Here is a 27,176-nt window from a genome sequence, read left to right as displayed (position 1 = left end):
CTAGATTAATGGGGTGTTCTTGCCACAGGACACAGCTGCGGCTTTGGCAGTGGTCACGGCATTTTCAAGGAGCTTCGACTGCTGAGCTGCTCTGCGGAAAACAATGGAGACCGGAGTGTTTTATTTGCTGCCAGGCTTTTGCTGTCCGCATCCCGTTGGCAGGGCTCTGTGTTCTATTCCTGAGCAGGAGCCTGCCTGGAATACAGAAGCTGGCATTCTGAACGTCCGTTTTTGCCCCTCTGTCTTTCCAGCCAAGTAACTTTCTATAGCCATTCCTTGGCCATTAGGGAAAAAAATTGGGCTTGTTTTCCTGTGGCTTTGTAGCAGACCTTGTGCATGCCACAGTACTTCCCCTCGTGGCCATGGGACTGAAGGTATGAGGCTGAGGATGTGTGTGTGGCCTCCATAACTCCTCTGTTTTTCAAACTACATGTGATTTATGCATTAAGAGGGCCTGTATCTCTCTAACATAGCAGTTTTGCTCAGAGCCCATCCTCCCCAAATTAGTATGGGTAAGTCCCAACTACATGCGATGGAGATCTGTGACCGAGATCTGTATGTTTTGTCTTTAAAAAAGCAGCTTGCAGGGGGCAGGGGAGGGAAGGTGGCATGGTATAGCCAGATTTCATGAGATCTTGGAAGCTAACCAGCCAGGAGGTTTTTGGGGCGGAGCCTGACGAGGGTGGGGTTTGGGGAGGGACTTTGGCAATTGGACTCTATGGCATCAAAGTGGCCATTTTCTCCAGGGGAACTGATCCCTATTGGCTGGAGATCAGTTGTAATAACGGGAGATCTCCAGCTAGTACCTGGAGGTTGGCAGCCCTATGACTTCTAGCCCTGCCACCCCATAGGGTTTTAAAGGCAAGAGACGAACAGAGGTGCTTTACCATTGGATGGCAACTTAGAAGGTACTTAATAGTAGTATAGCAGCAAACCTTTGTTAATATTTTGAACAGAAGGTGGGCAAGTTAATACTTCCCCATGATCTATAACAGTAGGAAAAATATTCTCACGCCCCTTCCCTTTACATGCATGCTAATGGGATGTCAATCTATTGTAGTGGTTATACATGTGAAACAGAAGTTAGAACTCCTTTCTGCCACCCTACTTAATTAGATTTAATGGCATTCTAACACTGTTCAGGCAGTAGGTTGTTGCTGTTGTTATTATTATATTGGTAATCCCTTTAAGTTTTTGGGAACAAGAGCTCATTTCATCAGATGTAAGAAATGTATCCAGTGAGGGGAAAAAGTATTAGATCCCCTGCTGAATTTGCCCGTTTGCCCTCTGACGAAGAAATGACCAGTCCATAATTTTAATGGTAGGTCTATTGTAGCTGTGAGAGACAGTCCAGGACCTTAATGTGCTTCTTCTTGAGCCACTCCTTTGTTGCCTTGGCCGTGTGTTTTGGGTCATCGTCATGCTGGAATACCCATCCTCAACCCATTTTCAATGCCCTGACTGAGGGAAGGAGGTGCTCACCCAAGATTTGACGATACATGGTCCCGTCCATCGTCCCTTCGATGCGGTGAAGGTGTCCTGTCCCCTTAGCAGAAAAACACCCCCAAAGCATAATATGTCCCCCTCCATGTTTGACAGTGGGGATGGTGTTCTTGGGGTCGTAGGCAGCATTCCTCCTCCTCCAAACACGGCGAGTTGAGTTGATGCCAAAGAGCTCGATTTTGGTCTCATCTGACCACAACACTTTCTCCTCTGGGTCATTCAGATGTGCACTGGCAAACTGCAGACGGGCCTGTACATGTGCTGTCTTGAGCAAGGGGACCTTGCGGGCTCTGTAAGATCTCAGTCCTTCATGGCGTAGTGTGTTACCAACTGTTTACATGGTGACTATGGTCCCAGCTGCCCTGAGATCATTGACAAGTTCCCCCCGTGTAGTTCTGGGCGGCTTCATCACCGTTCTCATGATCATTGCAACTCCACGAGATGAGATCTTGCATGGAGCCCCAGACCGAGGGAGGTTGACAGTTATTTTGTGTTTCTTCCATTTGCCAATTATTGCACCAACTGTTGTCACTTTCTCACCAAGCTGCTTGGCAATAGTCTTGTAGCCCAGTCCAGCCTTGTGCAGGTCCACAATCTTGTCCCTGACATCCTTGGACAGCTCTTTGCTCTTGGTCATGGTGGCTAGTTTGGAATCTGATGGATTGATTGCTTCTGTCGACAGGTGTCTTTTGTACAGGTACTGTAACAAACTGGGATTACAGGTAAGACTTACAGCAGGTGCTTCTAATCTCAGCTCGTTACATACAGTGAAGATACCAGGTAGCCTGACATCTGGCTGGTTGATAGGGGATCAAATCTGGCTGGTTGATAGGGGATCAAATACTTATTTCACTCATTATAATGCATATCAATCTCTGACTTTTGTCTTCTGAGTTTCTGGGGGTTTTCCTGTTGTTATTCTGTCTCTCACAGCTACAATAGACCTACCATTAAAATTATGGACTGGTCATTTCTTCGTCAGAGGGCACACGGGCAAATTTAGCAGGGGATCTAATACTTTTCCCCCTCACTGTATGTGTGTATAAATATAAAAGTACAAAATTAGACACAGGGCTACAGAGTGTAATATCTGCCTTTGCTTTGCAAACAGAGTAGATGAGAAGGGCAGGAACAGCTTGGTTGGAAAGAGGTGAGGATACCTGCTCCCGCTTCTTTTACACAATCATGAAGTTTTACATAGGTCTTTTATGCATGGCTGTTTCCTTCGCTGTCACCCCTCTGTCGCCCTCGTGTCTTTGTTTTGATTATGCATGCTGTCTCCGACCATCAGAGGTCGCCTCCCTCTCCCCCTAACTTTCCTCACATTTTGTCCTTGTTTACAAATTCAAGATAAAACAGGTCTCTGAAAACTAGAGTTGCCAACCTCCAGGTAATAGCTGGAGAGCTCCTGCTACTACAACTTATCTCCAACTGATAGCGATCAGATCACCTGGAGAAAATGGCTATTTTGGCAATTGGACTCTATGGCATTGAAGTCGCTCCCCTCCCCAAACCCCGCCCTCCTCAGGCTCTGCTGATGGCAAAGAGGACCCTGGCAAACCTACTGAAAACGTGGGCAAAACGCAGGGAAACTCAGGGGGAGAGCGAGGCGACCTCTGATAGTTGGAAACAGCATGCATAATCAACACAAGTCGTCAGAGGGGTGACGGCAAGTGAAACAGCCACGCATAAAAGATCACAGATGCTAGGGGCCTGCCCCACTCTCAGCACTCAATATTTAACAGCAGTTTGAATACCGAATAAGCAGTACTTCATCCTGCCAAAAGCGTTGCAGCAACACCCGATGAAACAACAGCCAGAGCAATCATCCTTTTCGGTGTACTGTAGGCAAAATTAGATTTATAACAAATGTCAGACGCTGCCTTCCTTCCTAATGGGGACCCAAAGCAGGTCCCATTTTTCTCCTGTCCTGCATTTTATTCTCATAACTACTCTGTGAAGCAGGTCTGGCTATGTGAGACTGGCTGAAGATCATGCAGCAACTTGCCATGGCAGATTGGGGATTTGAGTATTAGTAAGGTTGCCAACCTCCAGGTGGTAGCTGGAGACCTCCTGGGATTACAACTGATCTCCAGGCGACCGAGATCAGTTTGCCTGGAGAAAATGGCCGCTTTGGAAGGTGGACTGCATGGCATTACACCCCATTGAAGTCCCTCTCTTCCTAAAACCCAGCCCTCCTCTGGATCTACCCCCCCACCAAATCTCCAAGTATTTCCCAATCCACAGCTGGCAACCCTAAATTTTAGAGACACTTGACTGGTTCCTTGAACACTCTCTTATATGTTGCCTATTGTGAGATAACCTAGTCCAGGATATCCCGATTCCTTTCATTTTTGCCACCGGAACTCCCATGATCATCCTGAAGCCGATGGCCAGTTTGGAGACTCCTGGCTTTATTTTCTGAGGAGTTATGCCGGCCACAAATGGACAGACAGATGGACAACCTGATCCTTTTATTATTATAGATTCTTCTTAACAGCAAGTGAAATGGTTTGTTTTGTTATGATATTTTTTGGTTTGGACCAAGGTCAGATTGGGTGGCCCAGGTGGAATCTTTCTCTGGGGGGGCCATGGTAGCTCTCAGCTTCACCACCCACTCTAGGCTGCTTATAAAGACTATAGCGATTCCCAGCTGATGATCTGCGTCACAGTCTGCCATCTTGTGGTACCTCTTGGCTCACCTTCCTCAGCAACAGATTTTCTGGGTCTTTGACAATGCATTGTTCTGGCAACCTCCTGTCGGGAATAAAGGGCAACCAGGGTTCAGAACTGCACCTCAGCTCCTTGGCTTAGACATTATGCCAAACTGTGGTTTGCATTAATCGTGGTGTAGAACCCAAACCCAAGTTCCAACCAGTTGTTTTCCATCGGCTCAGCTCAGTACCCCTGTCTCCAGGTGTAGCAGCCTCCAGAGCTGAAGCAAGGGCCATGTTTAAAATTTCTCAATTCACACCAAACCAATGTTAGCACAAACCAGGGTTTGCAAACTCACTTCAAGCCTCAGTTTCTGGCTGGCAAACCAGAATCAGTTGCAATCCATGACATGCTTGTTCAGAGAAGCCTCAGTTAAGCTTCCTGTTAGAGTTTCCAACAAGCTTGGAGAAAAATGCCCCGTTTCTTTAGCAGAGACTTAATGTGCAGAAATGGGCAGCATAAATAAAAGCGAATTAAGCCTTTATTAAATTGACAGAACACATTTTTTCCTGGCCAATTGGAAACTCTATTTTCTGTATGAATTGAGCCAATGTTTTTGAGCAACAAGTACACCTGTAAACACAACTTTGGGGTTTATTATGTGAAAAGAGAACTACTGGGCTCAGTTTTCTGAAGCCAAAGACTGGCCCTCTGCTACCAAGAGCAAAATTGAGAGCCAGCATGGTTTAGTGGTTAAGAGCGGTGGACTCTGATCTGGAGAACTGGGTTTGATTCCCCACTCCTCCACATGAGCGGCGGAGGCTAATCTGGTGAACTGGATTTGTTTCCCCACTCCTACACACGAAGCCAGCGGGGTGACCTTGGGCTAGTCACACTCTCTCAGCCCCACCTACCTCACAGGGTGTCTGTTGTGGGGAGGGGAAGGGGAGGTGATTGTAAGCTGGTTTGAGTCTCCCTTAAGTGGTAGAGAAAGTCGGCATATAAAAACCAGCTCTTCTTTTTTTCTTCTAAAAATCCAAATCCGGTTCCAAAGAAATCCTTTCTCCCTTCAGAATATGTCAGAGCAAATTAAGAACTCCCTTGCTGAGTCATATCGGCATCCTGTTTCCAATGGTTGACCGCCTCTGGAAAGTTCACAAGGAACCCAGAGAGTTTCCAGGGCAGAGAGGGGATTTGAACCTGGGTGTCTGTGATTCTAGTCCAGGAGTACCTAACCTTTTTGAGCCTTCGGGCACCTTGGGAATTCCGACACGGTATGGTGGGTGACAGAGCCAGCCACAAAAATGGCTGCTGCAGCTTACCTTCAGTCACAAAGTGAAGACGGTTGAGCTGTGGTGGCAGCTGCTGCCAAAACAACGGGTTTAAAAATCTGTGCAGGATATCGAGCTTTCAAAGGCCAATGAGAAGTCTTGCTGGGCAAAAGCCCACCTGGCCCTGCCCACTTTCTAAAAACACTTGGTGGGCACCAGGAAAGGTGTTGGCAGGTGCTGTGATGCCTACAGGCACCATGTTGGGGTGCCTGTCCTAGTCTAACATTCAGACCACCACACCACATATCACCATATGATGGCTATCTCCTGTTCTTTGTCCCCAGCAACTGCCTGTATCCATGGAGGTTTTGTTTAACGATCATGGCTAATATCTATCGATAGTCCTAGCCTCCTTGGTGAATTTGTCTCGATAAACTTGTGACATTCGAATTTGAGATGTAAGTCTTAAGGATCTTACCCGTTACGCTACACCAGTTCTTTCTAGGCACTGCCGCCTCTGCCTTGTGTGCGTCACGTACTTTGCTGGTGCTAATCTGTTAGCAAATAATAGCGGATGAAGCAGCCCCTGCCTTTCTGAAAGTGACTCACCCGCTCTCGACTTCCTCGACGGTGTCCGGAAGTGGCATGTTGCGTGTCTCCGGCAAAAAGATGGCCGCAACCCCCGACAGGATCGGGGCTGTCCCATATATGATCGGCGGGAGGTATGGGAAATATTCCCCCGTTATCCTTACCATCGGTGCCACTATGCCCCCCACACGAGCCAGGGTGCTGCCTAGCCCCATCCCGGTCTGTCTGCAAGTGTAGAAAACAACCTTTAAAGGAGAAACCATAGAAGTGTAAAAACAGAGAGCTGGGTTTGGGGGGTTCTTTAAGCAAAAGTAATGACCAAAATGTTGAATGGGTCATAGGGTCCCCCCCCCCCACCTCAGGTTGACCAAGCAGCAAACTGGTCCCCCCTTGTGGCAGTAGCAGTGTGGGTCAAGTTGCTTGAATGGTACACAGTGCAATTTAGATGAGCACGCTAGGGCATAATTTGGATGGTGAAGGGTTGGCAACCCTTGGGTTGCCAACTTCCAGGTACTAGCTGGAGATCTCCTGCTATTACAACTGATCTCCAGCTGATAGAGATCAGTTCACCTGGAGAAAATGGCCACTTTGGCAATTGGACTCTATGGCATTGAAGTTCTTCCCCTCCCCAAACCCTGCCCTCCTCAGGCTTCGCCCCAAAAACCTCCCACAGGTGGCAAAGAGGGATCTGTCAACCCTAGTTAATCCTCAGACCAGGCCTGGGGTCTTGGTGTCTTCATGGACCTGGGACAGGAAGCCCTTGAGCTAAGGTTCCTAGATTCCTGCTACTGGCGGGCAATCACCTGCCGATTCGTGCTGCTATCCACTGATACTCAGTTGCTCAGTGGGCGGAAGCAGGCTGGCAGAAGGGAGGGAGCGATCTGTGTTCCCTGCACGAAGCTCTGGCATCATTTTGGGGGTGGGTGGAAAATTCTAGCACTCTCCCCAAAAACTCTATGGAAATCATAGAGTTTGGGGGCAAGTTTTAAAGCATTCATAGAATCATAGAATCACAGAGTTGGAAGGGACCACCAGGGTCATCTAGTGTCAACCCCCTGCCCAATGCAGGAAACTATCAACTACCTCCCCCCCCACATCCCCATTGACCCCAACAACATTCCCTTGGTGTGATGCTGGTGCTTCCACATCAATCTGGAAGTGACATCATTGCACAGGGGACTTAGATCGCTGCTCCCAAACCCGCTCCCCTAAAGCTCCTGCCGGTTGCCAGGAGGTACCTGGAAACCCTACCTTGGTGTCATTATCCTTGACCCATAGACCATGGGCTAGGTGGGTGGAAGTGGCACACTTCCCTCAGGCATCACAAGGGCTTGGCAAGGAGGATCCTGAGCCATATGTATGTGACAGCTCAAGGCCTGGAGCTGGGGTGGCCTTGCCCACGAATTCAGGGATGCGCAAACAAGTGGAGGCCCGACTCTTCTGCACCCCACCAATCCCCTGCACTGCAAATGGGTTTGGAATGGGGTTTGGCCTGTGGACATCGCAGATCCCCTTTCATCAATATAAGTAAATAATTGATTAAAGCTGGCCCATTTTATCTCCCAGCCGAGGTGTCAGCTCTCCTTATTCTGGCCATTTTTGCATGGTAATTAGCATCGCGTTCCAGGCTGAATTGCCCAGCAGATTTATTTGAATTTTGCATGCTGAACTGTCATTCCGGAAGTGACTGCGAAGCCGGCGCAGACCTGCTTCGCATTACAAAAGAGCCCACTTAGCGCGACCTTTTGTGTTTGCTCCGACGCTGCTGCAAAGAATAACCAGAGGGAACCATGCAAAACAACAGCGGTGCATTAGCTATGCACATGCTAATGGCTATGCAAACAAATGAAGGAGCAGGCGAGGGTGGGTGGGTGGAATTTCTCCTTTTGCGTCGGGACCGTGAATAGGCATTTTTAAAGTCGCATTTTAAAAAAGAGCTTTGAACGAGCATCAAAATTGACCATGAATAGATGGCCTCTGTGTCTGTAGGCAAAGCAAACTTTGGAAAGGTGGCACGGTCCCTAGCGGACCACAGCCAACCGCTCCTTTCAGTTTTGTCCTGCCTGCTGTGATTGGCAGGAGCTTTCTGCTGACGTGTTTCCTGGCCCTGTCACTCTGAGATCCTGTAACTGAAAATATCAGGGACAGAATCTGGGACATTGGTGTTTTCCACATGGGGACAGGCTGGTATGGTTTCCCTGTTGTTGCTGCTGCTGCAGCTGCTGATACAGCCCAGCGGCACCAGGGCTTCCACACAGCGGGTTCCCTTGGTAGTTTTTTTTCTTTAATTGGCAATTTCAGCTTTAATCGGCTATTTAATTTAAAGGCCTTCCCGTTTTTGAAATGAAAGCTTGGAACTCATAGAACCTGATGCGTATTTTAGTACAATGTTATATCAATATAATACTATTAAACTGCTAATTTTTTTTAAAAAAAAAACCTTTGCAGTTGGGAGAAAAGATAATTACGGTGGGGGAAATGGCTGCTATCTGGTTGTGTGTGTGTAAAGTGCCATTAAGTCGCAGCCGACTTATGGCGACCCATTTTTTGGTTAGGACCGGGAAATTCCAAACGTAGCCACCCATGTAGCAGCCACCCATGCTTTGCTGTGACCTTTCCCAAAACTTCAGAGCAAAGTGGTTTTGAGAAAGATTGGAGAAGAACCAGGGAAATCCCAGGAGGTGCACGAATGCCCCCCAATTATGTGGGGAATAGAGTCACCAACCTCTATGGCCCATTTCAGTCTAAATCTGAATTGAGCCCACATGCACCTGCGAATTACGTTTATTTGGATATTTGTACCCTGCTTTTCTTCCCAATGGGGACCCAAAGCATCTTACAATATCACAGCAGGTGTGGTTTCGTATGACTGAAGTTCTCCCAGAATTGCAGCTGATCTCCAGACTGGAGAAAATGGCAGCTTTGGAGGGTGGACTCTATGGCATTATACTCGAGGTCCCTCTCCTACCCAAACCGTGCCCTCCCCAGGCTCCACCCCCAAATCTCCAGGAATTTCCCAACCCAGAGTTGGCAATCCTAACAACCGGAAGCAGGGAATTCCCCACTTCCCAAGAGCATTACATTTGTGACAGGTGACCTGTGTGGGAAACACCCATTCTCCCAGTTCCTAGTCTAACTGCTGTACCATACTCTGTTAAAGGCAATGCAAACAGCAAATGGAAGGGGGCGGGGAACGTACCTGATCACTGTCGGGTAAAGTTCTCCTGTGTAGAGATAGAGGCAGTTGAAGGATGATGCCAGGCATCCTTTCCCAATTACCGCCAAGGATGTTCTCAGGGTTTGGAGATCTTGGAGGGGGAGTACAGGAGGGAGGCAAAACAAGAGGTTTATCGAGAGTTTTACTGTTCCCTTTTCTAATCTTGGCTGAAGATTTTCCATTACTTGGGGGGAGTACAGCATGACCACTGTATGAAAGAAGATGCCGGACTTGATAGATCATTTATCTGATCTAGCATGGCCGCTCTTAGTCTTATGGCTGTTCCAGTGAGTTCAGGAATATGGAAGTGTAATAATATGGGGTATCCTCTAAGCATGTGCAGAATGGTCATCCCTTACCATTTCATAACACAACCAACTCCGACGCATGTGGGTTGGCCCCAAACAGTTCCAAACTGGATTATCTGAGAGCAGGATTGCCAACTGAACAGTTTTCCATCCACATGATCAAGCCCCCCCCCTTCTGGGCCATTGCCATTTGAAGGTTACCCACTCCACATTGCTGTTATAATGGAAGGAATAAGAGAAAAGATGTTTTTAAAAATTATTTTAAATATTTTTAAAACATTCTTATTTGTTGTTTCCCTCATGACTGGAATGACTCAGATAAAGTCATTTCAGCCATGAAGGAAATGGGTGGGAGGTAGGGTTGCCAACCTCCAGGTACTAGCTGGAGATCTGCTATTACAACTGATCTCCAGCCGATGGAGATCAGTTCACATGGAGAAAATGGCTGCTTTGGCAATTGAACTCTATGGCATTGAGGTCCCTCCCCAAACCCTGCCCTCCTCAGGCTATGCCCCCAAAACCTCCCACCAGTGGTGAAGAGGGACCTGGCCACCCTAGGTGGGAGGGGCATGTAAGTGGGCAGCTTTTAAAGGCCATTTTGGCTCCCTTCCTCTCCCTGGATTGGTCGCAGACCAGCCCCCTGCCCTTGCCAGATTTGAATCTTCCAAGCTTTGGTAACTCTATTTGAATGGTGCACCCCTTCCCATCCCCTCAGGATCCTTTGCAATGCCCTGGGGGATTCTGGGAACACAAGTAACAGGCTTTGGCCAGTTGTTTACAACCTCTGCTGTGAGGATAGAGAATAGAGTCATTCTGAGCATTTCCTAAACAACACGCCACCCTCTGCTCTATGCAGTCCAGCCACAAAGTCCACAATCCCCAACAGCATCTCACCATGGGGCACAAATATATTGGCCAGGATGGCCAAGCCGGCCAAAATCACAGATGAAGCCTGTGTGGTTCGCCGTCCGATGTAGCTCATACCGATGGCAGCAATCAGCTTGGCTGGGATATCGATAGACCCAAAAGCCACCTGGATCAGGTAGATGCTGAAACCGAAGTTCTGAAGATCCATGGCGAGGCCGTAGTAGGAGAAACTAGTAGCAAACCTAACAACAGAGAGTAAGGAAAGGCAGTAAATAAATGGCCAGGCAGTAAATGGCCAGCTCCTGGTTGATGCCGTCAGCCTAAATGGGCTATGCCATCATACAGCACAGGCATAATGGCCAATGTTATTACCATAGCCAAGGGGGCACGGCTGGTGCTTATTATTGATGTAGAAGAGTCCTTGCCCTCGTTCTTAGAAAACAGAGGGCTCCAATTTCACATTAGTAAGATGGGCGTGACAAGGACCTGCTCTTTGTTCCAACAAAGGACTCGCAGCCCCCCTGGAGTACCTTTGTGGACCCCAGTTTGAGAAATGCTGATCTAGTATACCAAACACTGGAAATACAGCAGGAGATCCGGCGTACGGTGGGTGTACGGACCAAGCTGACGAACGTGTAGGAGGAGTTTGCCAGGGCCATTTCTTTCTGCATGTTAGATTTCAAAACCTGCAGAACAACATAGAGCAAATCAAGCAATTTGACTAGTCACCATTGTAAATGCTTCCCTGGTTTTTCCTTTTTCTTTTAAAAAAAGATATTTGTTTTATTGTTCATCTTATACAGCAGACTCCGAATCTGGTTTGCAGGTACCTCCCTGGTTTTTCTTGATCACAATTTTCTACCCCGTCCCCACCCCAGGACCAAGTACAGGCTTTGTATTGGAGATAGGGATGCCGGCCTCCAGGTGGCACCTGGGGAGCCTTCAGAATTACAGTTTATCTCCAGACTACAGAGATCAGTTCCCCTGGAGAAATGGATGCTTTGGAGGCGGGACTCTATGGCATCGTACCCCAGTGAGGTCCTTGTCCTGCCCAGTCTCCATCCCCAAATCTCCTGGAATTTCCCTAAATGGGACCTGCTGCTTGTGGTGTGTTCATTTGTCCCTTTTATGAACAGGGACTGGCAAATTCTTGACTCTGCAAGACCCTTTTGTTCACAGGTGGCATGTAAGTGTACACCATGCCTCTGTCAAAACACTCATTAAAAAAAAAAAACCTCTTACTTTTTAAAACAATAGTCTGTCGCCAGCCTAAGAAAATTTGCAATTTAATAAGAGTCGTTATCCTTTATAACTTCTTGTGTTTTCCTGCTCAACAAGCCCTGTGACGAGATTGCCATTAAAATTACCATTTCACACTACGGGAAAACTGAGGCTGATTCAACTGATGACCGCATTAGGAATTCCAATCCCGCTTTCCAGTAAGAGTTTACCATGGGTTTATCACTGACTTGGATTCAATGGAGGGGTGTGTGGATTGTGATTTGGGGATGACTGGCCAGTCGCAAAGCAGCCGGTATGATTTGAACTCACCTTGTCGAAAGCAAGCCCAAATATTTGTGAAGTGGCCCAGTTGTGTTTGATAATGACATGCAGAGCTAAGAGTGGTGACAGACAGTTATTATTGAGAGAGATGAAGTGTCTGGGGAGATGCTTTCGTTCCCATGGTACAGGCACACATTTGTTTGTTTTTTTGGCCCAAAGTTGCCTCTGGTCAAACAAGTTTTGGAAACAATCCAAGAACTTATTTTGACCGGAGTAAAAAACGGAACACATACATACCCCCAGAAGCATCTTTTCCAAGCCACCTTCAACTCTCTGAAGCAACTCTTGCTTAACACACACATACACACACACAATCTTGTATCTCCCTCTAGTGACAGCAAAACCTAATGTTGCCTGGTGACTGCCTGGAAACAAACATTGATTTTCTGCAAGTGATTCCACCCAATGGAGAAGAGCAGAACCTTCTTTGAAAAAAAATTAGCTGGGAATAAGCATCATTTAAGTCAGGGGGATTTATTTCCAAGTGGATATGAATAGGATCTAGCTGCAGTTCTTTCTCTTGGGATTTTCTCCTCCCTCCCCCTTCCTAGGCCCATTTCTGTTGATTTAATTCCTTCTGGGAATCCCTTCAGAGGCATAGATTCATACCAATGTGACATCTATTGACATTCATACCTGAATGCTCTGAGATGAGTTTTCTGAATGTTTGAGGCGTTTCACATTAGTTGCTTTGAAAATGGTCAACAGAATTTCAAGACCAAATTTCTGCTACAGTGCCCTTTAAAAAGCCAAATTGGAAAATGCCAAATTTCAAATTTTGACAAATTTCAATCAACATTTCACACTTTGAGAATTCCATCCCAAATTTGAATCTGGTTCCTGCTTTAACAGAAGATAAAAGGACTCCGAACATCCCTGGCTTCAGCCCCTTTGATTTTGTACCTCTGTTGTGAGCTTTTCCCCTTCTTCCTTTTTTCCATTGATCTCAGCCACCTTCTTGAGGACTTCTACAGCTTGCTCTGGCTTGCCGGAAAGAACCAGCCAACGTGCAGATTCAGCAAACCACCTTGGAGAAAGAGCCAGACCCTGATGCCACTGGAGGCACAAGTGTGACACAAATACTCTTAACGGTGTCCTCCTCCGTTCTATAAATTGAGCTTCCTGTTTTTTCTACATTAAAAATTGGAGGTACGCTTAGCTCTTGCTAACTTTTAAAGCATGGAAGAATAGAAGCCCATCTCATGTATTCTGCGTGAGTTGCGGTTCTGAGCATGCTTCCTGAGCTTGCTTCTCTATATTAGAAGCAATTGACGGATCCTATCTCACCTGAGATATGGCAGAATAATTCTTCTCCAGGAGAAGCTGATGGGAAAGTGGCAAGGCCGGAGCAGTAACTCATGCAGAGATGCAGCTGGTGAGTGCAAGTATAGACTTTTACTTATTGCCTGTCCTAGAACCACTGTGGGATAACCTTAAAAGCTAGGAAGAAGACAAAAGAGACAGAAATCCAAACTCCTGTTCAGCCATTAAGTCCCATGGCTGCTCTTTGGCTAGCCAGTCTCTCTCAGTCTACCTCACAGGGTTGTTGTGAAGATAAAATGGAGGAGAAAACAATGAGCATCTTCTTGAGCTCCTTGGAAGAAGGACAGGATAGCAATCAGATGGATAGATTTAATTATGCTCACTGCTGTTGTGGTGAGTGTGGCACCATGCCAAAAGGAGTAGCATGAAGGTGGGGTGGGAGGGTTTGAATCAGAGCTGCTGCACTGATTGGCCCACTCACATTGTACCTGTTTTTGAGTCCTCGGCTACAGATTAATTGTTTGGGTCAGTTTCATCCCCATCTGTAAAAGAGGTAAATAAACTCTACATGCTTAATTCCTTGTTGAGTATGTGTGACTTGATCTATGGTCTGTGGCTTGGCTTGCTTTCTAGAGTTATCAGCATATTTTGCATTTTCTGCCATGGCTTCACTGGTGATCATTGGGACTAATCTCAGCCTCAATGTTCTCCATATGTAAAATGCGTTAATGGTTTTGTTAGAATATTGTCTGAATGCTGAATTGCTCAGTAATATGTGTATGTATCACATGTGAAATTATGTGGGCTCACATAATTTCGCAATTGAAAGCTGGGGCTCACTTGCTTTACTTACAAGCTCTGTATTTGGCATGCATTCTTGTTCTGTGTTAGTGATGTAGTTGTATTACCTAGGAAACTCCCTAAACACAGTTCCTTCCCAGCTTTTCCTGTAGCTGAAGAATTTTTTTAGCATCCAGCCTGATTAAGAGTTCTGCAGATCTCAAAACCTTGCACACTTTGTTGTGCTTTGGTTGATCCTAATAAAAAGATACGTATGACATGGCTTTGTTCTTGGCTTTTACCTCGGACCAACACTGCTGCATTTGCAAACTCTGTTAAGATGAAAGACGCCACTGGAACCCCTTCCGAGACATGACTGTTAACCTAGTTCAAGCCTGTTGTGTAAACTAGCTGTTTAGACAGCAGTCATGCAGTGGCAATTCCCAGAATTCCTCCAGAAAAAGCTATAAATCTGTTTAGCCTTTGTTAGATGAAGCCCTTGTCCTAGTGAGAAAGCCAAGTCTGAGGTTCACCGTAATTTCTTTAACCGCAAGGAGCACCGCCTGCTCACCAGGAATAGAGGAAGAAAGCAAAAAAAGGCATGGAAGCAGTAAACTGAAGCCAGCGCCAGTCGGGGAGGGCGTAGGCCAGTCCAGGAAGGATGATCTGCCCGATGGTTGCAGAGTAGCCCACCACAGTCCCAGCAACAGTTCGAACTTTGGTCGGCACCCACTCGAGGACTGAGAAGAACAAGATGGGGGAGGGAGTTTAGAAGACCAGGTTCAAAGGCTGCGAAGCCTACACTTCCTACCACTCGAACAAGCCCTTCATTATATGCTGATGGTGTTGTTGCCATCTCAGCGTGATGCAGTAGTTAGAGTGTTGGATAGGGTTGCTAACCTCCAGGTACTAGCTGGAGATCTCCTGCTATTACAACTGATCTCCAGCCGATAGAGATCCTTTCCCCTGCAGAAAATGGCCACTTTGGCAATTGGACTCTATGGCATTGAAGTCCCTCCCCAAACCCCAGGCTCAGCCCCAAAAACCTCCCGCCGGTGGTGAAGAGGGGCCTGGCAACCCTAGTGTTGGACTAGGTACTGAGAGAGCCAGGTTCATAGCTCCACTTTCCTTTGGAAGCTCACAGGGGGGCCTTGGGTCAGTCACGCACTCTCAGCCTAACTTACCTCACAGGGTTGTTGTGAGGATAAAATGGAGGGCAGGAGAATTATGTACACCATCTGAAGGAGGGTAGGATAAAAATGTACTGAACAAATAAATAATATGATCCATGGCATCTCCAACTGAAATTGGACTATATTGGGTTAGTCACTGAAATGGCACCAATATCCGGTACCATTTATTTCTAATCTTAATGCCAGTAATATGAGAACTCGATCTTACATTTGTAGTATTACAGTTGAAAGGAATAAAAAGGCAGGCAAAGGAACAACAATCTTTTCTTGTTCCTCTTTGTGACTTAAACAAGTCAGACAAACAACCACTCATCAGTACTTTGCAGAATATGGATCATCATGCCTTCTACAGTGGCCACCCTCGCCTGCATATCCTAAAAACAGGTCAGGGAGGCCACCCACAGACAAGGTATGAGTTTATACATATTCAGGGGGACTCCTTAGACAGGAAAAACAACTTTGTAAGTTAACCAAAAGAATAAAACAGAGGTCTTTGCATGCATCAGGAGGCAAAGGAATGTTCAAGAGGCAAGGGAATGTTGAGAGGTGGTTTAAATTGGGGGAAAAACAGAGGAAGTTGGTGAAATTGGTGTGCTGCTCAAACCCCTGTGAACTTAGAGGATAAATGATGTCATCCTCTATTCGTCATTTCCCCCCTGCTTTGTCAAGGCCTTTTATGCTTGGCTGTTTCACTTGCGATCACCCCTCCGATGACTTCGGGTCTTTGTTTTGATTATGCATGCCGTTTCTGACAACCAGAGGTATCCTTGCTCTCTCCCTGCGTTTCCCCGCGTTTTGCCTGCGTTTTCAGAGACCTGTGTCATCTCAAAGGTGAAAACGTGGGAAAAACGCGGGGAAACGCAGGTGGGGAGTGAGGCGACCTCTGATGGTTGGAAACAGCGTGCGTAATCAGCACAAAGACCAGAAGTTGTCAGAGGGGTGACTATGAAGGAAACAGCCAAGCATAAAAAGCCTAAGTCTTTCCCGAATCCGGTTTGGTATGAGCTTTTCGGAAAGACTGCAGTCCCGAGTGCTTAGCTAGCAAAGACATATATTTCTGTGGCCTCAGCATCTTTTTGGCAGACTTACTTTGGGAGTTTGGGCAGAAGACGTTCCTAGTGTTGCCAGATTTTTTCTACCAGCCCTGGCACCTGTGCCATTAACGGCCGCATCCTCTGCAGACGTTATCATGCGGATCTCTATAAACCTACGAAGCGTCTCTTTTTGCCTTCTACAGATGAAGCTGCAAAAGCCAGGCTGGGTCCCCTCCACCCCCGGTCAGTTGGCAACCCCAGATCAGACCAGATGGGAGGAGATTTTGTTTGTGTTAGTTACCCTGCCCTGAGCTTGGTTTTCTTGCCCCCCCCCCCCCATCTCCACAGCTTGCATATCATGTAACCTCCTTTTGCTCAGCGTGTGAGAAAGCCAAGCAAAAGTCAGGTATGCCGAACTGGAGGGATAAATATTTGTACAGTTTAACACATGCTGAGGACAAACCAGAGCAAATGGGGCCAGGAATGCGGGGGGTGGGGGGAGAAACTTCTTCCACACCCCACCTTGCAAAAACAAAAGCTGTATAATACTGTTGATAGGGACCAACCAAAATATCACAACAAACCACGTGCATCACCACACGGTGTGCAACTGTTTGCAGTTCTCTACAACTCTTTAGCAGTCTGAGTGTCCAATATAAAAAAAAAATGGGGAGGGATAAATTGAGAGGTGTGGTGTAGTGGTTAAGGGCAGTGGAGTCTAATCTGGAGAACTGGGTTCGATTCCCCACTCCCCCACATGACCTTGGGCCATTCACAGTTCTCTCATAACTCTCTCAGCCCACGCAGAGGCAGGCAACGGCAAACCACCACCGAACGTCTCTTGCCTTGAAAACCCTACGGAGTCACCACAAGTCAGCTGTGATTTGAAGGCACTTTCCACCACCAGGCAAAGCCCGGAGTCTGCACTTGCGGTTCTTAAATGGAAAGCACGATGTAGTATGGACTAAATTGGATTTGCTTGGAAGGTGCTAGGTGCAAAACAGATTTTCAGGTTTGCAAGGACAAAGCATAGCAAACACTGACTTTCTCCCTTCACATATATCATTAGCAGAAGAGCTAGTTGTAGCTGACCCATAAACTACAGAACCCTGGGTTCAAAACCCTGTTCAGCTGGGTGACTTTGGACCAGTCTAGCCTACTTCACAGGGTTGAGGTGGTCATAGAATGAACCCTGTATACACCACCAACTTGGAATGTGTGTGTGTGTGTGTGTATGTGTGTAAAGTGCCTTCAAGTTGCAGCAGATTTATTGGGGGTTTTCATGGCAAGAGACTAACGGAGGTGGTTTGCCAGTGCCTTCCTCTGCACAGCAACCCTGGTATGCCTTGGTGGTTTCCCATCCAAATACTAACCAGGGCTGACCCTGCTTAGCTTCTGAGATCTGACGAGATCAGGATAGCCTGGAATACAGGTGGGATAATGGTCAGAATAAATTTGACACTTGTCAAATTTCTAATTTGGGCTAATGTTTCTGTCCCCCCCCGGCTGATATTATTAAAACTGACCTCACGCGCCTGGTCCTTCAGCTCTTACCTAGAGACATGCAGTTCAGGATAATCCCGGAGAGCGCCATGCCAACCAGGAAGCGGAACACACAGTAGGCAGTTAAAGTTGGGGAGAAGGCCGTGCACAGGCCAGAAACAGCCATTTGCAGGTAGGACCAGCTAAGCACTGATTTCCGCCCAAACCTAAGACACAGGACAGTGCATAAATATATTTCCTTGACTGCTCTTTATAGGACTCGGTCAACACAGCTGGTGCTTTAGAGCAGGGACCCCTGACATGGTGCCCATGGGTGCCATGGCATCCGCTGATACCTTTACTGTTGCTCACTAAGTGGGCGGGGCCAAGTAGGGTTGCCAACCTCCCAGGACTAGCTGGAGAGCTCCTGCTATTACAACTGATCTCCAGCCGATAGAGATCCGTTCACCTAGAGAAAATGGCCACTTTGGCCATTGGACTCTATGGCATTGAAGTCCCTCCCCTCCCCAAACCCCACCCTCCTCAGGCTCCGCCCCAAAAGTCTCCAGATATTTCCCAACCCGGAGCTGGCAACCCTAGGGCCAAGTGGGGCTTTTGCCCAGCAAGACTTCTGATTGGCCGTTGAAGATTTGAGTGGCTGTTCAGAACTTTTAAAAGTTTGCTATGGCAGCAGCTCCTATGTGACTTAAGGTAAGCTGCTCCAGTCATTTTGTGGCTGGCTCCCCCTCTTGCGGCAGCCATTTTTGGCAGCCCTTTTGTGGCCAAAGGTGCCTGCAAGATCAAAAAGGTTGGGGGACCACCAGGGAAAAAGAGGTCCCTAAACCTCTCAGAATTTACACTCTACATTTTGACAGTGACAGGGGAGGGAGAGACAAGGAAGCACCCATATCAGGGACGAGGAAATGATGTTTTAGATGCTTGGATTTGTGTCAGTGGGAGCTGAGGATGAAGGGGATACGACCAAAGGATTCGTGGAAAACGTGGGATTTGGAGAAGAGAATTGAAGGAGGAGCAGGAGGTGAGAGTTCCAAGTATAAGGGGCAGAGAGGGAGAGAGAGTGGAGCCAGTTAAGAAAATAGCTCAGTGGTTTGGTCAAACTGGATGAGCCCAGTCTAAATCAAACAGTTGGCTGTCTAGTCCAGAGCTATCTACTCTGAGGGGAAGTGGTTCTCCAGTGTTTTGAGAAGATAACCATCTTCAAGTACTTGAAGGGATGTCATATAGAGGAGGGTGCCCAGTTGTTTTCTGTTGCCCCAGAAGGTCGGACCAGAATCAAAGGGCTGAAATTAAACCAAAAGAGTTTCCATAGATATTAGGAAGAATTTTCTAACAGAGCGGTTCCTCAGTGGAACAGGCTTCCTCGGGAAGCTCACCTTCCCTGGAGGTTTTTAAAGCAGAGGCTAGATGCCCATCTGTCAGCAATGCTGATTCTATGACCTTAGGCAGATCATGAGAGGAAGGGCATCTTGGCCATCTTCTGGGCATGGAGTAGGGGGTCACTGGGTGTGTGTGCGGGAGGTAGTTGTGAATTTCCTGCATTGTGCAGGGGATTGGACTAGATGACCCTGGTGGTCCCTTCCAACTCTATGATACTAAGCAGCCCTGCTAATCTGTGATCCTTTAAAAAGATATGCCAAGGGTTGAACCTGAGTATTTCCCCACGTAAATGTATGCTCCCACCCCCAGAACCTTTTAGTCTCTATGTCTTCATCCTCATTGCAGCTCTTGAGGTATGACCCCATTATTCCCATTTTACAGATGGAGAACTGAGAGCGACGTGACACCGGATGTTGGTGGCCATAGTAAAGTATCAACTGGAATCTCCATCTAACTTCCCAGCCGTTGGTCCATGCTTGCTTCAGCCCTACCTGGAAAACTGACCCAAACGCTGTTGGCAGATAGAACCACGAGAATCTCTTTTCCAGGCACCCACCTGTCAGCTAAGCTTCCAAACACAAGAGCGCCTGCCAGCACTCCCCCCATGTAAATAGACTGGGCCATCTGTCTCCGGGTCCTCAAGTTACACACCAGATCCCACTGCGAGGATGGAGAGGAAAGTGTTAAAAAAAAGAAAAGAAAAATGCAAAGTAATCTACTAATGAGGACAGAATAGTACTACATGTTCTGTGATTAGTGTTCCTGATAATTTTTTAAAAATAGTTTGCTGGAAGGGGGGGGGGCGCTGCGATTTAAAGGCACGATGAGCATGGGAAGAGAGAGGCTGTTTAACTTCTTGTTCTGTTTTCCTGTTTAAGATGGCCAACTAGAGTTGCCAGGTCCCTCTTCGCCACTGGTGGGAGGTTTTGGGGGCAGACCGTGAGGAGGGCGGGGTTTGGGGAGGGGAGGGACGTCAATGCCATAGAGACCAATTGCCAAAGCAGCCATTTTCTCCAGGTGAACTGATTTCTGTTGGCTGGAGATCAGTTGTAATAGCAGGAGATCTCCAGCTAGTACCTGGAGGTTGGCAACCCTGTGGCCATCCCAAAACTGATTTTACACCCATTGAGGAAAAATTCAGGCTATAGTTGTAGGGTTGCCAACTCTGGTTTGGGGAATTCCTGGAGATTTGAGGGCCAGTGTCTGGGGAGGGAGCTCAGGAGAGTCTATCCTCCAAAGCAGCCGTTTTTTCCACGGTAACTGATCTTTCTCTCTCTCTCTTTTAATTATTTTATGACAAAAAAGATGGGAACTGATCTCTTGTCAGGAGATCAGTTTGTAATTCTGAGGGATCTCCATGCCCTACCTGGAAATTGGCAGCTCTATATGGTTGCCAACTGGCCTGGGGAAGGGGAGTCCTGGCCCTTTCACAGAGGGTTAATGTAGGGAAATGGGCAGCTGCAGCTTTTCATGGCATGGCAATACATTAGCTCACCTGGTAACTAACAGCTATTAAAAGGTAAAGGTAGTCCCCTGTGCAAGCACCGGGTCATTCCTGACACATGGGGTAACATCACAACCTGACGTTTACTAGGCAGACTTTGTTTACGGGGTGGTTTGCCAGTGCCTTCCCCAGTCATCTTCCCTTTACCCCCAGCAAGCTGGGCACTCAGTTGACCAACCTCGGAAGGATGGAAGGCTGAGTCAACCTTGAGCTGGCTACCTGAAACCGACTTCCGTCGAGATTGAACTCAGCTAACAATGTTATCTTGTTCCCCCTCCCTTTCCTTTTTTCCCCTTCTGTATCCTTAAAAACTCAATAAAAAACTTTTTTAAAAAAAGTTTTCTCCAGGCCTGTTGACAACTCTACTTATGGCCCTTGTCTCCTCCCACAAATATTTTCTCCTTTAATTTGCAACTTCAATGCATTGCATTAAAAATAAATATAGGGAAGGGATGGCAGAGCTGCATGTTATGCCCACCCTCAGAGAAAAGAGCACTTACCGCCCCCCAGGTTGTTACAGGATACAATTATATAGAGTTCAGGCACTAGGAGGAGCTGTATGTGGAAGGATTTAGGGAAGGGAGGTTATTGCAGACTGGGAGGGCTTTTTTGTGGTTGGGGGTTGAAGTCAATGTCCTCTAGCCCTGCAATAACAGGATTGCATGTACGAAAATAGCCCAAACTCAAACTGCACTTCTGGATGTGTTTTAATCAAGCAAATGGAATACTACTAAGGTTACCAACCTCCAGGTGGGGCCTGGAGTTATCCCAAAATTACTGCTGATCTTCAGACTGTAGAGTTCAGTCCCCTGGAGGAAATGTCAGCTTCAGAGGGTGGACTCAATGGCATCACATTCCTGCTGAGCTTCCCCCCCTCCCCAATCTCCAGGATCCCCTTCTAAATCTCCAGGAGTTTCCTGGTGGAGTTGGTCACACCCTATGGGGGACTGTTTCTAATCCCCAGCCCCTGAGCAGATCCAACAATCCTGAGTCTGAAGACACCTGAGCAGATCCTTTCCAAGCGTGTTTGCTACTTCCTACTGAATTTTAAGGTTACCACTGGATTGGGATCACCTTCTGTCTATATTTCTCTCCTGCTGCCAGGATTAACTAGGGAGAAAACTGATGAGACGTTAGCCTGGTTCATTGACTTTCTGCCACATTAAAATGTTTTCCCCAGAAATGTACAGAAGACCAAAGAAACTGACGCACAGCCTAAAATATTCATTTGTACTAAATTCCCCCAAAAGTTCATCGGTTCTTGTAGGTTATCCGGGCTGTGTGACCGTGGTCTTGGTATTTTCTTTTCTGACGTTTCGCCAGCGTCAGAAAAGAAAATACCAAGACCACGGTCACACAGCCAGGATAACCTACAAGAACCGATGAACTCTGACTGTGAAAGGATTCGACAATACCCCCCAAAAGTTTAAACATTTCTCTGTGGTGTGTCTTTGAGGCAGCAGCGGCAATTGCTACAGGTTCTGGCAGCGTGAAGATTGGGATATGCGTGTTGCCTTGCTGTGTAGGATCATGGCCCATGTACTCCAGCATACTGTTTCCAAGAGAGGAAGATCACATGTCTCTGCAAGATGGATAGCCGCTCCTCAGCATATGGTAATCTGAGGAAACCTGCCTCTGAACATGGAGACTCCTTTTAGCAAATGGGGTGAATAATGTTTGATAGGATGTGGTGTGTGTCTGGCTAGAGCTGCAAGTAGGGTTGCCAACCTCCAGGTACTAGCTGGAGATCTCCTGCTATTACAACTGATCTCCAGCCGATAGAGATCAATTCATCTGGAGAAAATGGCTGCTTTGGCAATTGGACTCTATGGCATTGAAGTCCCTCCCCTTACCAAACCCTGCCATCAGGCTCCGCCCCAAAAGTCTCCAGGGATCTCCCAACCCGGAGCTGGCAACCCTAGGTGCATGTAATTTGGGAAAATCACTTTCTCATTAAAGTTCTCCAGATCTGGAAATTTGTACTTACAATAATGCACATTTTATATTGTTTGAGAAGATCCTATTTCCGGAAGCTGCTGGATTTTAGAAGCTAAGAAAAAATAGAATGCATTGTTGTGGAAGGGTTCTTTGGTTGTCCAAAATAGTCCCCTTTTGTATAGGTTTTTGCATCTCCTGCCAACAGTGGGGGTAGGGTTGCCAACCTCCAGGTACTGCTGAACCTAATTAACAGCATGTGGCATTATGGAGATAGGGTTACTAACCTCCAGGTACTAGCTGGAGATCTGCTATTACAACTGATCTCCAGCTGATAGAGATCAGTTCACCTGGAGAAAATGGCCACTTTGGCAATTGGACTCTATAGCACTGAAGTCCCTCCCCTCCCCAAACCCCACCCTCCTCAGGCTACACCCCAAAAACCTCCCACTAGTGACAAAGAGCGACCTGGCAACCCCAAGTAGGGGAAAACAAGATTCCCCATGAATGAGCGTAGATGGCTATTCTAAACCGAATAAGAGGCTAAAAGGAATAGGTTGTTTTTTTTGTGTGTTTTTTGCAGCCTTCAGCTGTGCGCGTGAAAAGAGAAGTCCTTTTTGAGGTTTGGAGATAACCTGGACTTGGACCTGCCGCGGTTGTATCTTCTTGCTTCCTGCCTGCCCAATCTGTACTTTGGTAAAGAGCACTGCAATCCTATGCACAGTTACTCCAGCCTAAGTGCATTGATCTCACTGGGCTTTGACTGGAGCAACTCTGCAGAGAATTGCCCTGTAAACAGTTCCGGGGCGGGGGGAGGGATATTGCAAAGTCCTCTCTCCTCCTCACAAGACAGCTGTCCTTTTTTGATATTTGAAACAATACAAAATTTAGCATATTAATATGAAACACAATTGTATTGGAAGTAATCAGATTGACTTCAAATGTAATTTTTTTCAAAAAAGGTGCCCATTGGGGATCCAAAGCTCAAAACCTCCCTACATTTTGAACCTTCTTGGCAATCTTAACTTTATTTCTCTCACCTCCATGATGATGGTGTTGGTGAAAATGCTTCTGTCATAGATCCATCCGTCGTGGCACGGTTCGGTGTCTGCCTGAGTCCAGTTGGCATCAGTGGCGTTTGAGTTAAGGAGATGCCATTGCGGAGTGACAAACCGCCGACATTTGTCTGGCTTACCGGCCCGATCTTTGGGGATGGAGATCCACAGCAGATCCTCTTCCGTCGCAGGCTCCAGAGTCCTGTTGGTACGCGGGTGCGTGTCATTGCCGAGAAGTCTGATCTGGCAGTGATGTTCAGGGACAGCTGCTGAGAAGTTCTGGAGAAGGTTGTGACTGGCTGTCAGCAAGACCGGGGTCACCAGTAGGGCCACATGGAGGACCTGGAAGCGGCCCATCCCCCCAAGCCGGTCGAGAAGTTCAGCGAATGTCATCGTAAGGGGGGGATGTTTGGAGAGTGCCACGGAAAGGGCCGAAGTAGCTAAGCTCAGAAGCGATCTGGCATGGCCTGCATGTGTGGAACACATGCCAGCCACATACAGGCTGTTCCCACCCTCTCTGGAAAGTTTCCTCTTGTTAATTTAGGGTCAGGATCTTTCGAGGCGATGTTGCAATGGTCCTCGTCTTGGCTGTGGCTAAAAACATCACTCGCAGGCCTTGGGCGGGGGGCGGGGGGAAAGGGGGGAGTGTAAAAAACCGGGAATAAACATTTGAGTAACTTGTTGTGTGAACTCTGCAGGACTGTTTCGCCCAGGATGCTGCAAACCACGTGGGGTGTTTATTAGTCTGTGCATGTGTTAATAACCTTGGAGAACCAGGGGGGACTAGTCTGGGGGGGCGGAAGGCGGTTATGCAACCCCCCTAATAACTTTACTCGGGTCAAAGTTCTAATGAGGCTTTGAAGGATTAGCTCCGAAAGAAAGAAAGAACAAGAAAATGCAGCCATTCAGCAAAAGTGGGGCAGGGTGGGGCAAGAAACAAGCATTCGGCTGGGGAGGGGAGGACGGAGGGGGATCTGGCTGCGTTCTCTTGGCCGTAGGAAATGCTGCTTTTTGTTGCCTGCTCTGTGCTCGTACTCTTAAAAGGAAAGGAGGCCAGACCACCATAAGCGATCGGCTCCAAACCAACCAAAGGCTGGCAGCGCAACATATAAAGAATGATGGTTTTCATCGAACTGGCACAAGTTGACATATGCAGGCTTCAGTGTTTCACAGAAAGCTTCACCTAGGCGGCTTTTTGTGCCCCTTCTGCATCAGGAGGAGTTCTGTGAAACTCGAAAGCTTGCTCCAGGCAGCTGTACTGTGGGGCAAGGCGAGGTGAGCAATTCAGTTTTGCCCTCGTTTTGGCTGCCCTGAAGACTGGTAGGCAGACAGGTGTGACCCATAAGGCCCACAACTCTTGAAATGAATGGGAGCTGCACAAAGGTTTAGTAGATGGTCAGCATATGGCAGAAGCGGCAAAATGTTTAGGGTTCCCTCAAACCTATGTGCTTTTACCAATCAAACCTTACATGTTTGGTCAGCCTGAGACTCATTTATAGGGCTGTGTTGTAGTCCTAAGAATCTCCGTTTAACCTTAAAAAAATAAGCTAGGTTTGTAGTCCCTTTAATATGTGAGGAGAATCTTCTCCATATAATGTTGCCAGATCCCTCTTCACCACCGGCAGGAGGTTTTGGGGGCAGAGCCTGAGGAGGGCGGGGTTTGGAGAGGGACTTGAATGCCATAGAGTCCAATTGTCAAAGCAGCCATTTTCTCCAGGTGAACTGATCTCTATCGGCTGGAAATCAGTTGTAATAGCAGGATATCTCCAGCTGGTATCTGGAGGTTGGCAACCCTATCTCCATAATGCCATCTGCTAACTAGATCATGCCATAGGCTGGCTAGAGTTTTGGTGCTGGTGTTTCTCAAACAGCATTTCTATATTGACTTAGCATAACTGTCACTGAGTCCCTGTGCATTGCAGAATATTCTGGCACGTGTTTGGAGGGCACACTCAGAACATGTGGAGCACTGACCAGGTCTGTGGGACCTCTGTCAACCAATTTGAGTGGAGAGTATAAGCTACAGTGCAGCCAACACTCTCCCACAGGGGAAGGTTTGGAGAAGGGCTGAGGCTTATTGGTAGAGCATCTGCTTTGCATGCAGAAGGCCCCGGGTTCAGTTAGGGTTGCCAACTACCCTGGAGGAAAGTCTCCTTTAATGGTGGCTTAATGGGTTGTTATTTACCTCCATGCCATGAAAAACTTCAACTGCCTATTTCTGAACTTTATGTCTCTGTTAAACAGGCAGGACTTTTTTCTCCAGGCCAGTTGGGAACCCTAGTTTCAATTCCTACCATCTCCAGTTAAAAGGACCAGGAAGTAGGTGACATGAAAGACCTTGATTTGAGACCCTGGAGAGCTGCTGCCAGTCAGAGTTGACAATACTGATACTGATGGCCACAGGCATAGACAGCTTTAAAAAGGGATGGATACATGGAGGGGAGGTCTATCAGTGGCTACTAGCCGGGTTGACTAAAGGGAATCTCCGTGTTCTGAGGCAGTCAGCCTCTGAATCCCAGTGCCAGGAGGCAACATCAGGGGAAGGTCTCAGCCTCTATGCCCTGTTGTTGGCCCTCTAGATAAACTGGTTGGCCACTGTGTGAGGCAGGATGCTGGACTAGATGGACCACTGGTCTGATCCAGCAGGACTCTTCTTATGCTCTTATGATAGACCAAAGATTTGATTCCGTATATGGCAGCTTCAAATGTTCAAGGTGAGACGCAGTTTCCTTTCAGAGAAGCTTTTCCTCCATGATTGAGCTTCTCACGAGGAATCCCTGATATGCTTCTGAGGAAACTCTGGTTCCCCCTTGGGGAATGAGAACAGCAGTAGTTTTGTTAATGGGCTTTTCCACATTCCCATTTTCCTCTCGTTGCTGTTGCTGTTGCTTTGGGTTTTTTTTTCCCTGTTCCTCACATGTTTTGCTGCCTTTAGTGGTCGATTTGATATTACATTGCTTGATTTCCGGCATGAGCACCTGCAGTTTAAATCTGCAGGGAGATATGCCAGCCATAAACTGATGTAATATTGAATCGACCACTAGATGGAGCAAAACACATCCAGAACAACCCCCCCCAGCAACATGAACACAAGCAAGGAAAATGAGAATGCAGAAAAGCCCAATGTTTATGAATTGTTTATTTCAATCTTCCTTGAACATCTCACAAATTCAGATTATGAATCTAATAAGTATGCAATGGTTTGAAACCTTGTGTTTGCTTGAGTATAGATATCCAGATACAAAATACAAATTCTGTTTCAGCATAACCTACTTTGCAGGGATAAAATGGGTTGACCCCCATTAATTCCCACCTGATATCCTAGGCTCGCATTCAGATGTAATCAGCAGTGTGATGGTTAGGACTGAGCCAAGAGTGCCAAAAGATGCTTCCTGTAGTTTTCAGCACTCCTTGTGAAAATGTTTGAGTGTTAATTTAAATTGCCCTCACTTGCCATTGCTGACACTTACCCTCAGTGATGTGCTTGTACTGCCAGATCTAGTTCGTGTTGCAGTGTCCTAATATCATTCTATTCACTACATGATTCCTGAACAGAATGA

General features: G+C 47.2%; 1 protein-coding gene across 1 annotated transcript; it reads right to left on the bottom strand.

The window, feature by feature from the left end:
- Positions 1-24,014, bottom strand: LOC130480800 (solute carrier family 22 member 6-A-like). Its single transcript, XM_056853423.1, has 10 exons — positions 23,602-24,014; positions 19,679-19,782; positions 17,797-17,951; positions 14,587-14,755; positions 12,876-12,999; positions 10,980-11,095; positions 10,527-10,651; positions 9,217-9,325; positions 6,039-6,242; positions 1-91 (listed from the first exon to the last, which is right to left on the bottom strand). Exons 1-10 carry the CDS (start codon positions 24,007-24,009, stop codon positions 1-3), a joined length of 1,605 nt encoding a protein of 534 aa, XP_056709401.1. The 5' UTR covers positions 24,010-24,014.
- Between the last annotated feature and the right edge of the window lie 3,162 nt (positions 24,015-27,176).

The sequence above is a fragment of the Euleptes europaea genome, chromosome 7 (genome assembly GCF_029931775.1).
Source record: "Euleptes europaea isolate rEulEur1 chromosome 7, rEulEur1.hap1, whole genome shotgun sequence".
In the NCBI taxonomy this organism is placed as follows: domain Eukaryota; kingdom Metazoa; phylum Chordata; class Lepidosauria; order Squamata; family Sphaerodactylidae; genus Euleptes; species Euleptes europaea.
This window is presented reverse-complemented; position numbering and strand designations above follow the sequence as displayed.

What these genes read in the sequence shown, in the direction of transcription:
- LOC130480800 (XM_056853423.1), bottom strand. Translation starts at nt 24,009, where the DNA reads ATGACATTCGCTGAACTTCTCGACCGGCTTGGGGGGATGGGCCGCTTC. An exon ending in CCAACACCATCATCATGGAG is followed by an intron (nt 19,783 to 23,601) that starts GTGAGAGAAATA and finishes CCATCCTCGCAG; the next exon opens with TGGGATCTGGTGTGTAACTT. An exon ending in TTTGGAAGCTTAGCTGACAG is followed by an intron (nt 17,952 to 19,678) that starts GTGGGTGCCTGG and finishes CCTGTGTCTTAG; the next exon opens with GTTTGGGCGGAAATCAGTGC.